We start from the raw sequence: 12,709 nt of genomic DNA on the forward strand, positions 1-12,709 counted from the left end.
TGAATAGGCCTAAAGCCGGCCCTGTTGGTGAGTAATGAAAGGATTTACTGACACACATTATTCCCCACTACAAGAAACCTGCCCGCCATCATGGGAATAACTAAAAGACCAGCTGAACTTGAAACTTCAAACTTTAACGTAAATAAGCCTCTCGGCCAGATTTTGTCCTGCCCCTGAGTGCAGGTATGTGGGGCTGGGTGGGGGGGAAGCAGGAGGTGAATGCCATGCGGGGACTGACTGCATGGAACACAGGGTATTTGAATAGCAAGGGCAGCTGCAAAAGCAGATGATCACTCTAAGCAAGACCCTGCAATACTCTCTTGCTGTAAAATATGCTCCTCGCTAAAGAATTATTCTGCACATTGCGAGGCCTGGTCTACAGCTGAAAATCAGCTCTAGCTCCATTTCTCGTGGCTGGGAAAAATTCTGCGCGCTGTGCAACACGTAGTTCGGTCGTCCTAGCCCCCAATGTCAGCGTGGCTAGAGTGATGCCAGAATTCTCTGTAGCTTAGACACCTCCTACATCAGTGGAAGGGGGAAAGGCGGATTAACTATGTCCATGCATAAACCCCTTCTATCGGTCTAGGAGGCATCTACGCTGCAGAGGCACAGCTGCGGCACTGGAGCCTCTGCAGGGTAGATGTGGCCTGAGCTCTGACTTTTTTTTTCTTTTTTTGTAAAGTCTTTATGGTTTTAAAGAGAGCCTTTAAAACAAACAGAAGGGCATGGAAGACCTTCCGTATGAGGCAAGGTTAAGAAGACTGGGACTTTTCAGCTTGGAAAAGAGACAACTAAGGGGCGATATGATAGAGGTCTATAAAATCATGACTGGGGTGGAGAAAGTAAATAAGGAAGTGTTATTTACTCCTCCTCATAACACAAAAACTAGGGGTCAGCAAATTTAAAACAAACAAAAGGAAGTAATTTCTTCACACAAAACATAGTCAGTCACTCTGTGGAACTCTTTGCCAGAGGATATTGAGAAGGCCAAGACTATAACAGGGTTAAAAAAAGAACTAGATAAATTCATGGAGGATGGGTCCATCAATGGCTATTAGCCAGGATGGGCAGGGATGGGGTCCCTAGCCTCTGTTTATGAGAAGCTGGGAATGGGTGACAGGGGACTGATCACTTGATGATTCCCTGCTCTGTTCATTCCCTTTGGGGCACCTGGCATGGGCCACTGTCATAGGAGAGGATTCTGGGCTAGATGGAGCTTTGGTCTTACCCAGTATGGCCGTTCTTATGTTCTGTGCTGTCTTCCTGAGTCTGCAGATAGCCTGAAACAATCCCTCTGAGGGAGTGACCTACCTCAGTCATCAGACTGAAATGTTAATTCTGGATCCCAACAATGGCAAGTTAAGTGTAAACACAATTAGCTATTTCACTGCTGATTGTTTTATCAGAAACATCCATAATGTGCTTATCATAAAACTCCAAACCAAACCCCCAGGCCTAAATCATCAGCTGCTCCCATCCAACTGCTAAAACCTCCAGCTTCCCTGATTTCTATGATGCAGGAAAAAAAACCCACAACAGTTACCCACCTTTTAGTAACTGTTGTTTTTCGAGATGTGTTGTTCATGTCCATTCAAAGTAGATGTGCGCGCCGTGTGCATGCCAGCCAGAAGATTTTCCCCTAGCAGCGTCTGTAGGGTCGGCCCGGGCGTCCCCTGGAGTGGTGCCACCCCGGCGCCCTATAAAGGGGCCAGCCGTCCCTCCACCCCCTCAGTTCCCTCTTGCTGGCACTCTGACAGAGGGGCAGGAGGGTGGGTGTTGGAATGGACATGAAAACCACATCTCGAAGAACAACAGTTACTAAAAGGTGGGTAACCGTTTTTTCTTCGAGTGGTTGTTCATGTCCATTCAAAGTAGGTGACTCACAAGCCTGACCTCAGGAGGTGGGGTCAGAGATCACTGCTGACTGGAGTGCTGCATGACCTAGCCTGGTGCGTGATGGCATAGTAAGACGAGAGCGTGTGGATGGAGGACCACGTGGCCGCTCTACAAAGCTCCTGAGTCGGAACCTGAGCCAGGAACGCCACAGAGGAGGCCTGCGCCCTGGTGGGGTGAGCCGTGACCGGAGGGACAGGGGTCTTAGCTATGCAGTAGCATTCCCGGATGCAAGTCGCGATACACGAAGAGATTCGCTGAGAGGAGACCGGGAGCCCCCTTTTGCCTTCGGTAAGAGAAAATACCGGGAGTAGAAGCCGTTGCCCCTGAGCTCCTGGGGGACTTCCTCCACCGCCCCTGCCTCCGTGAGGGACTTCACTTCTTGAATTAGAAGTGAGAAGGGTCCCTGAAGAGGGACGGGGAGGGAGGTTGGTGAGGCGGAAGGGAGGAGAACTGGATAGAATATCCCCTCTCTACCGTGCAGAGCACCCATTTGTCCGACGTAATTCGGGAACAGGCACGGTAGAAGTGGGACAAACGTGACCCAACGGTAGGGGTGGAAGGATCCAGAGTCTCCACTGGTAGGTTGTCCTTGACCGTACCATCAAATAGGGGGTCTAGACCCAGATGGTGGTCTCGATTGGCCAGACGCCCAGCTGGAGGGGTGGCGCTGGTGATGCCTCCTGCCATTTCTGCCCCGCCTGCGCCCCAGCTCCTGGCCAGTCTGTGGCTGGTATGGGCGATGGGCCACCTGCGGCCTACATTGTCTGCTCTTGGTCGCGGGGGTATGCAAGCCCAGTGAGAGAAGCATGACCCTCGAGTCCTTTAAGCTATGGAGAGGTTTGTCCGTTTTCTCCGAAAACAGCATCTGCCCTTCGAAGGGGAGGTCTTGAATCGTCTGCTGGACCTCATAGGGCAGGCCCGAGACTTGGAGCCAGGCCCCCTGCTGCATGACCAGGCCCGTGGCCAGGGTGCGCGAGGCTCAGTCCACCGCATCTAAGGCAGCCAGGAGGGAGGCTCGAGAGATCAGTTTGCCCTCCTCCACTACGGCTGAAAACTGATCTTGAGTCCTGGGGAAGGAGCTCCACAAACTTCGACATGGCCGAACACGTGTTGTGGCCATATCGGCTTACTATTGCCTGCTGGTTGGTAATGTGGAGTTGTTGGTCCCTCGTGGAGTACACCTTCCTGCCAAAGAGCTCAAGTCTTTTTGCATCCCTGCTCTTCGGTGTTGACCCCTGAAACCCTTGACGCTCCCGCTGGTTGGCCACATCCACTACCAGGGAGTCCGGGGAAGGGTGGGTGTACAGGTGTTCGTGCCCTTTAGAGGGGACCAAATAACGCTGCTCCATCCTCTTGGCGGTAGGCGCCAATGAGGCTGGTGTTTGCTATAGGGTGCGGAACATATCCGCTATGGTCTTTATCAGTGGGAGGGACACCCTGGATGGCCCTGAGGGGGCCAGAATGTCCACTACAGGGTCTGCGTCCACCTCGATCTCCTCCGCTTGGATTGCGAGGCTTTGAGCTGCTTGCCGAAGCAATTGTTGGAGGATTCAAATGTCCTCTAGGGCCGGTGCCGCAGCCGTGCCCGAGACCGCCTCGCCCGGGGAGGAGGATGAGGAGATTACATGGGGCAGCCCTTCCTCCAGTGCATGCGGCCCCTTGGGGTCCTGTGGCACACGGTATTGAGGTTACGGTGCCGGTTCCGAGTCTAAATGCGGCACTGCGGCGGGTACCGAGGTCGCCAGTGAGTGACTTGGCGAATCATGCAGTGCCGGCGGAGCCCGAACGAAAGCCGTTTCCGGTGCCGCTGCCCGGTTAGGAGGTGCTGAACTTGATGATGGCACACCCCTGCCCGGCGATGGTGCCGGTGAGGGAGGCAGCTGCGCTGGGGCCACCGACGTCAAGGACACCGAAGCCGACCCTGATTGAGGGCCAAATGCCTGGCCTACCAACTGATAGTAGCCCCAGGCAGTCCAAAACGGCCACTGCGAGGGCAGCTGCCATTGTTGCTGCCACTGCAGTTAACATTGGTGGCTCACCCCCGACACCAATCTCCTGCTCCGCGACCAGCTGGAGCGATAGGAGTCTGCCTCTGAGTCTCAGGTCTCTGAGGACAAGGACCTGCGGGGAGCAGCACCCAGTGCTGAAGGAGAGCAGTGCTGAGGCGGCAGGGAGCCTCTCATCTGGTCCTGTGCCACCTTCACAGTGCGGTGCGGGGAGGGAGGCGACAGCATGGCCGGCTTGCCTCTAGATTGCACTGGTGGACGGGCCACAGTAGGCAACTCCCTACGATGCGGGGAGGCCGGTGTCGGGAGACTCATTAGGCCTGAGGCCACCTCGAACGCCTCCGGCGTTGATGGGGGGCGTATGTCTCTGCTGAGGTCCAGGGAATTAGGCTGGTCCGAACTCGACCACCCTCTCTGCGGTGCGGGAGTCGACAGAACTGCCAAGGGCTGCAGCCCAGCCTGTCCACTTACACCTGCGGACGGCGTCGGCCTCGGATCCTGCCGGGGTGACCGATCCCTCACCAGCCTCCTTCTCTTGGCGGGCACCGGCAAAGGTGAGCGGTGCTGCACTGAGGCTGACTTCCTATGACCAGACTCCGTCCAGTGCCGGGTTTTCAACAACTTGGGCTGGGCCTTAAGTCCTGATGCCGGGGCACTCTGCACCGGGGACAACGTGCTGGGCCTCGCCTCAGCCGGTTCTGGGTCCGAGGGTGGTCGTAGAGTCCTCCTGATGGAGGCAGCTCTAAGTCTTTGAGCCCTGTCCTTAAGAGTTCGCGGGCGGAAGCCTCTACAGATAGAGCATCGGTCCTTTTGGTGGCTCTCTCTGAGGCACCTCAAACACGCAGAGTGCGGGTCACTCTTGGGCATGAATTTCCCGCAGTTCTCGCAGAGTTTAAACCCGGGGGACCAGGGTATGCCCCAGCAAGCAACGAAGACTCTGGGGGGGGGAACACCCCCCACCATGAAAACTATATACAAAGATCTATCTAAATAACTATAAAATAACTGAATACACGGACTAAACAGTAAGGATAGGATACTGCCAAAATGCTATGCAAGAGAAGTTCCAGCTAGCTGTCACCGGTGGTAAGAAGGAATTGAGGGGGTGGAGGGTCGGCGGTTCCCTTTATAGGGCGCCGTGGTGGCACCACTCCAGGGGGCACCCGTGCCGACCCTACGGACGCTGCTAGGGGAAAATCTTCCGGCTGGCGTGCATGCGGTGCGCACACCTACTTTGAATGGACATAAACAACCACTTAGAGAAGAATATGAGGAACACCATGCACCGAAAATGTGGCGACAGCACACAATAAACTGAACTTAGTATCAATGTAAATAACAGAGGGGCTCAGTGTGCGATTCAGCTCATCTGTAATTAGGGGAAAAGCTGTGGTTTTCATTGAAATGAGGCTGCTGAAGAATTTCCAATCTGTGACACCACAAGGCCACAAAACCTGGGATCCCACTACAGAATTGAGCTCCAGCTTGCTGTGGCGAACATAGGGCCTGGCCTGTAAACCTGTGAGGCTTTGGTGGTGCAGCACCAAACTCAACTCTCAACGAGGCAGTTTCTCAGTTGCAGCATGTGCCCACTAACTCCACTGCACAGAGCTTACAAGCTGCTTGGGGAAGCATGTGGAACTACTGAACAGCTGCGGCTCAGACTCTGCTGGCGAAGACTGCGAGCGAGGCCAACTGGTTCTGCATGTTTTCATTAAGAAGTCCCCATCCCAAGCAAACACTAATATTCAAAGTAAAAAAATTAAATTCCTGTTACTGCCACATTAAGGTTACGAAATCAAGTGCTCAAAAATCAGGAAGCTTCAAAAGTTCATCTCTGGTGCACGTATAGAGTGTTTCTGTTCCTATTTTACTAGTAAACTTTAATGTATTATTGCTAAACCCATGGAGAAAAATACTTACGTACTCTCCTAGTGCAGACAAGGCCTCTGCGTGGGTCCTGCGCTCTGGAATCTGGTTCCTACGCTGATTTAACAAAGTCTAAGATGCTCCGGTAACAAAGTGAGGAACTTGCACGTTTGCCCATCTCAACCCCAGCAGGATTTTCACAACCACTTTGAAAATACGGTGGCATTTATCACGGCTTTTCTGTATCCTGCAGCAAGCAGGCCCCTCCAGCTCCAAGAATAAAGAGAAGCCAGAGAAGGGCTGTCTTACCTTTGGCCGTACTCCTAGGAACCCGCTGCAATTTGGAGCGCCACATTTGCAAACTGTCTTTCCATTCCCCAGACATTCCAGGTTGTAGTTGAAAGTCAGCTCAGTTCCTGGCAATAAAAGAAATCAGTGGCAACATCTGGACTGTGACAAACCACCCAGCAGAAAGTTCTGCTTCTCCTCCTGAACTGAAGATATACCAGAACCTACTCACAGCTGGCAGAAATGTGGAGGGGCACCAGCTTCTTCCCCTCCCATAGGGTAGATCTACACGGATTGGCGAGTAGATGCAGACCACATCACCTGCCACATTCCAGTTTTGACATTGCGTTTGTTTGCTTGCTTGCCAGTGGCAAGCCAGGAATCATATTGCTGGGCTCCGGGCAATTATAACTGTGCCACTCTGCTCAGGGGCACAGACATTTGCTGAGAAGGGAGGAGGTGGAAAGACAGGAAGCAGGGGGAGCTGCTACGGCTCGATGGGGGTTAGGGGGAGCTGGAACCCGGCTGTGATGGGGCATCGCAACAGTTCCTGCCATTTGTAGGGCAGTTCATCAGTATCTGGCTCCCTCTGCACTGATGTCCCCCTGCTCAGGGGCCAGTGCACCGTCCCCCAGCCTATCCCAGCTGCAGGGGGCTTACACTGTTTCCCCGCTGCACAGTCCCTGTACACCAGCGCTGGCTGGCCCAGCTGCAATAGCTGGCTGGGAAAGGAGAGCAGTTCCTACCTGCTCTCCAGCGGCCAACCCGATGCTGTGTGCCACTGCAGCTCCTCTGGCCCCTCCTCCAGGTCCCTCGCACCTCTGCCCCCCACCACGCATGTGCATGGAGAAGGAAACACACAAGGGCCTCGCTCTTGCCACCACAAGATATTAGGGGGTGGAAAACATGGGGCAGGTGGTGGAAACATACATCAGCCCCGACCCCCCCGCAATATTTCCATTGCAGGGGCTCTTCGCTAATCCCCCAGTTCTGCCGCCCTTGCCACGCTTGTGTGTTCCCCCCTTTGCGTACTGAGGCTTTGTTCCAGACCCTCACTCGAGACCCTTCTCTTTCCTGACACAGGCTCCCCACCATCGAGAACTCTGGGTCAACAACAGAACAAGGTCCCTTACCAGCTTTGATATTGACAAGAGCAAAGAGCCCAACCCGCGTATCGCCATTCACGGACCATTTCTGAGTCTCACAGTTGGGCTGGCAGCAATGGTTCATAAATCGAGCGTAATTGCCCTTCGGTCCAGCATCGATGATTCGATCCTAAAAGCACAAGGAAAAGCAACTTTTCTAACGTAATGTCTCCTGCTCGAGCCAGCCCACACAGGCCCTGCCCTGCCCCCAAAACGTGTTACCAAATGCTCTCCATGCTGGCTTTCAGTGCCTGGGTATGTGTTCTACAACGCCCTATGGGCAGTACCTTTTCCGTGTGCACTTCTGACACCTGACACAATCCAAACAAGCTTCTGCACTCTGCTTCCCTTCGCTGGGGCTTGCAGGCAAAGTGTAAAATGCAGAGAACTGCCCTTCCCTGACCCCCCCGAGCACCTGTTCCTTCAATGGACATGGAGGCCTCCTCCTGAAAGAGGCTGCTTTTCCTTCCTCAGAGGGGTAAAACCCAGGGCTCATATCAGGCCAGCATGCTGCGGCAGGGCATACCAGCACCACTCCTGTGCTGCTCTCTTGTGTTCCATAATCATCATCTTATTTATTATTTGTATCACTGAAGCACCAAGGAGCCCTAGGTGTGGACCTGAACCCCACTGTGTTAGGCGCTGTACAAAGAGAGACACAAGATGGTCAGTCCTGCCCCAATCTATGTATAAGACAAGAAACAACAAACAGACAGACAGACGGGGCGTACTAGTAATCAATCAGACAATAATAGTCAGCATGACAGGTGGCAGTCTCTATGCACCGCCAGTTCAACCCTTGCCAACCTTTTTACAGCTGTCACAGCAAAGGAGATTTTTGAGACTGTATCTAGAGGTGGATAATGAGGTGGCTCCTCCCAAGTATGTGGGGCAGCACAGGGGAAAGCACAAGGGAGCTTGTTGGAATATTTAACACGTGGGGAGCACAGGCTGACATCACGGGCCAATCAGAGGTGAGCACTGATGGCTTAATAGCGAATATGAGATGAATGGAAGGTTAGGACAGGCCATGAAGGGCCCTGAACGCGAAGACAAGCAGCTTGTGTTTGATGCCCTAGAGCAGGGGAAGCCAGTGGAGGGTGCAAAGGGAGTTGTGACATGGTCAAACCAATGGCTAGGAAAAGACCTTAGAAGGCCTGTTCTGAATGGATACGAGCAGGGCAAGGTCACACTTGTCAAAGCCAAAGAGAAGGAGGCTGCAGTAATCGAGAAGATGAGAGCCTGGGATGAGCATTTTAGCTGGACAGATGGCTGGGAAAGGCTGTCTCTTAGAGGTGCTATGTAGAAAGAAACAGCAAGATTTAGACACAGCCTCAATGTGAGGCCCTAGCAAGAACGCCAAGCTGAAGAGGACACCAGGTTATGGGCTGGAGTGCAGGAAGGATATGACAGTGGAGTCCACAGTGATAGTTTTCATTTGCCTTCGACGATGCTGGCTGGCTGAGCACTGATCAAGTTGTAACAATAAGCTAATGAACACGGCGTTTCTGTGGTGCAATTACCTCTGGCCCCACTTCAGGTTTGGGACTGTGCAATGGTGCAACAATGTTGGTGAGAAGACCTGAGATGCTACTGAAAGAAAGGAGGCTTCAGGTTTTACCGGGACAAACGCTGAGCTCCGGGTTCCGTCCTGTCGGATCTATGCTGCTATGGGCCAGGTCAACCATCAACACCTAAGTGGGGAACGTGACCCTTTCAGGCTTCTGGGTCAGCTATGTGCAACTACTGGAAAAGTCGAAGCCCAAGAGGGCTTTTGAGGAGCTCACTCTGGGGCCTGATTGCTCGTGGAGGCAGGTGCGAGTGTGTCTCAGTCAGAGCCTTGAGACACCACGCACAAGGCATGTCTGTGCATAGAGACACTGCATGGCTGCAGTTGATAAGCACTTTAAAGCTCCTGAGATACTACTGCTGTCTCTGAAAGTCAAAAGAGAAGGACAGAGAAGCAGGCAAGACAGCAAGAGTGCAGAGAAGTCTACAACTATGACCAAAGCCTCTGCTTGGTGCTCAGGTGCTTTGAATTCAAGTCATGAGGAGCCTCAGAACTCAGTGATGCACCTAATAGTGGAACAAGAGCAGAGCATGCTATTGAGCACTCTTCTGACACCTGTGATCAAGGGAGGCCTGGAGCCAGTGGAATCCCATGCTCCCAAACAGTGCCCTAGGGGTCTGTCTACACCACAGTGTAAGCCCAGGGTTAGCAGAGCTCGGATTAGCAGACTCTGTGTTTGTTAACCTAGGGCTTGAATGCATCTGCAACCCCAGGTTAGGAACTGTTGAAACCTGAGTCCCAACCTGAGGCTCCAGCATCTACACTGCATTATGTGGGCCTGAGTCCAGTCACCCATATCCCAGGCTTCCTAGCATCCTCCAAAAATGTGGGCCCTCTAGCCCTTTGCTCATGGTGTGATGTGGGAAAACTTGACTGTCCAGAAGCAGCTGGATGACTCTATAGTTGCTCCAAAGACACCAGGAGAATTCACCTTTGCTGGGGTGGGTACAGTGCACAAGGCCAGGACCTGAGGCTGAGGGTAGACCAAGGGTGAGACAGGGGAGGGGAGCAGTGTTGTGAGGTCTGTGAGTTGACAATTAGCAAGTTACAGTCCTAGCAGGGTCCTTCTCTGACCATAGCCAGAAAGGAAACGTGCTCTGGTGAACAGACGGCAGCCTCAGGATCTTAGCAGGGGTGGCTTGAGACACTAGGCTGGATCCATCACGGACCCAGGAACAGAGAGCCAGTAAGAGCAGAAATCATATTTAGAGAAATCCTATTGCCTGTCTGCCTATATGGCCCTTGTGACCATTACAGCTGAGCACTGGGGAACCATGGAATGGTAGGATTGGAAGGGACCTCGAGAGATCAGCTAATCCTGTCCCCTACACTGAGGCAGGACTAAGTGTTATCTAGACCAGCACTTCTCAACCTGGGATCTGCGAGGGTCCTCCAGGGGGTCTGCGGACCCCGCTGCTCAACTCCTCCCCCTCCCTCCCTGTGCCTCCTGCACACAGGAAACAGCTGTTCAGCAGATGCAGCTGGTGCTGGAAGGGAGAGGGAGGAGTGGGGACAGAGTGCTTGGGGGAGGGGGAGGGGCAGGGCTGGGGCCTTGGGGGAAGGGCCTGAGGCTGAGCAGGGGACTTGGGGTTAGCAAAACAATTTAAATAAAAATGGGAGTTCTCAGGTTGCTAAAGTTTGATAGTAGCTGATTTAGACCACCCCTGACAGGTGTTTGTCTAAGCTGCTCTTAAAAGCCTCCAATGATGGAGATTCCACAACCTCCCTAGGCAATTTGTTCCAGTGCTTAGTCACACGGTCAGAAAGTTTTTCCCAAAGTCTAACCTAAACCGCCTTTGCTGCAATTTAAACCCATTGCTTCTTGTCCTGCCCTCAGAGGTTAAGGAGAACAATTTATCACCTTCTTCCCTATAATAATTTTTTATGTACTTGAAGCCTTATGTCCCCTCTCAGGCTTCCCTTCTCCTGACTAAACAAACCAAAATTGTTCAGTCTTTCCTCACAGGGCATGTTTTCTAGACCTTTCATCATTTTTGTTGCTCTTCTCTGGACTTTCTCCACATCTTTGCTGAAGTGCGGTACCCAGAACTGGACACAACACTCCAGCTGAGTCCTTATCAGCATGGAGTAGAGCAGAAGAATTCATTCTTGTCTTGCTTTCAACACTCCTGCTAATACAGCCCAGAATTATGTTTGCTTTTATTTTTTTTGCAATAATATTATATTGTTTACTTATATTTAGCTGGTGATCCACTATAACCCCAGATCCCTTTCTGCAATACTCCTTCCTAGGCAGTCACTTCCCACTTTGTATTTATGCAATTGATTGTTCGTTCCTAAGCAGAGTACTTTGCATTTGTCCTTACTGAATTTCATCCTATTTATTTCAGACTTCAGAAAGGGGTACAGTACTCTGGAAAGATTAAGAGCCATTGGTCTAAGATACTGGCAAGAGAGAGGCCCATCACGTACTTTGTCCAAAGTCAGCATATAGAAGTTGGTAATGTCATGCTCCTGTGCGTAGCGGATTCGTGCCCGACACTCCTCCTCATCAATCAGCTCTCCCACATATTCATTAACAAACTCACCCTGCAAAAGAAAGTAACAGGCAGCTGCTCAGGACTTGCTGCTGATGGAAGCAGAACTCTTTGGAGGAGGAAGGCAATTCTGTGCTAACAAAGCTTGCTAGCCATGTCTTCTCTGGATACTTTCATTTAATTAAAGACTAGACCCCAGGTACTTTGCAGCTCGTTTCACCTAGATTCTGCAGCAACTACATGCATTTCAAAAAATTTATTCAGTAAACTAAATAGGACCATTAATAATATAGTCACCCATTACCCCCTTTTCTATTTGAAAATAAAACATTTAGGGACAGCATAAAGTAATGTGAATTTGGATTTAGTGTGTTACAGAATTCCATACTGACACCTGCTCCATAACTGAATTACAGTTGTCAGCAGAACTGATACACAGCCACTGTCCAGCAACATAGTCCAGCAACAAGCTTTGCAACATCGCAGAGCACAGGGCACCTGGTCTGAACACTGCTGGCATTTATCCCACGCAGTAAAACCTGTTCAAGAGGCCACCAAACACAGTGAGTACAATGCTGCGCCACTTTTACCAAAAGATATCCCCGGTTCAGCATCTGAGTTTCGCTGGTTCCTTGTGTGGTGGTTAGAGACAGGTTACATGGAAGGTTTTCAGGGATAACCAGCTACACTGCATCAGGGGCAGCAGTTAGGGCAGCCCACAGAGGCCAGGTCAGGGGCTGAGTTTGGCCTTCCTCTCTCTGGAGATGCCAACCCCTCCTTGGCTAGGCTGTTCTGCTGTCTAACAACCCTTACACATACATCTCTGTCCTCTATTCAACTTATTGTATATACTCGTTCATAAGCTGAATATTTTTGGTAAAAAAGTGACGCATCTAAGAGCGGAGGTCGGCTTATAAACGGTCTACAGCAAAATTTGATGATTTTAAACTCTATGGAATCATTGCCTTGAATATTTAATACACTGTTGTTTTGTTTACCTGGAGCGTTCACAGGCACGGAGCCCCTCAGTTCCTGGGGCTGCGGTTCCCCGTTCCCAGTCAGTGGGAGCTGCGGGAAGGCAAACAGCAGCCACTGGGAGCTGAGGGGCTCCGTGCCTGTGAACACTCCAGGTAAACAAAACATCCCGACCCGCTACTGGCTTACCCTAACAGGCCAGGAGCCAAAGTCTGCCAATCCCTGAAACATAGGGGTCGGTTTTTGAAAGGGTCACACAGTTTTTGCTATTTTTACCTAATCATCTTGGGGGGTCAGCTTATAAACGAACGGGCTAATGAATGAGTATATAGGGTAAATTGTTCTCGGCTTTCCTTTGTTGTTTAACACAACCCTCTTTACTATGGAGAAAATCCCTGCGACCAGCAGCAGATCTAGACTTCTGGATTTTAGAAAGATAGGTGTTTCGGCAGTAGGGGGATC

At 51.6% G+C, this 12,709-nt stretch overlaps 1 protein-coding gene across 6 annotated transcripts in view; it reads right to left on the reverse strand.

Moving 5' to 3' along the window:
• The window catches only part of NSD1 (nuclear receptor binding SET domain protein 1), a 133,706-nt gene that overhangs the window by 19,529 nt on the left and 101,468 nt on the right, over positions 1 to 12,709 (reverse strand). For all 6 annotated transcript variants that reach the window (XM_050962909.1, XM_050962911.1, XM_050962910.1 and 3 more), the window contains 3 exons: positions 11,208 to 11,324; positions 7,193 to 7,334; positions 6,081 to 6,187 (listed from right to left, as the gene is read on the reverse strand). In XM_050962909.1, the coding sequence (XP_050818866.1) occupies positions 6,081 to 6,187; positions 7,193 to 7,334; positions 11,208 to 11,324 (366 nt within the window). The remainder of the gene's footprint in view (positions 1 to 6,080; positions 6,188 to 7,192; positions 7,335 to 11,207; positions 11,325 to 12,709) is intronic.

Source organism: Gopherus flavomarginatus, chromosome 7 (genome assembly GCF_025201925.1).
Source record: "Gopherus flavomarginatus isolate rGopFla2 chromosome 7, rGopFla2.mat.asm, whole genome shotgun sequence".
NCBI classification, from domain to species: Eukaryota; Metazoa; Chordata; order Testudines; family Testudinidae; genus Gopherus; species Gopherus flavomarginatus.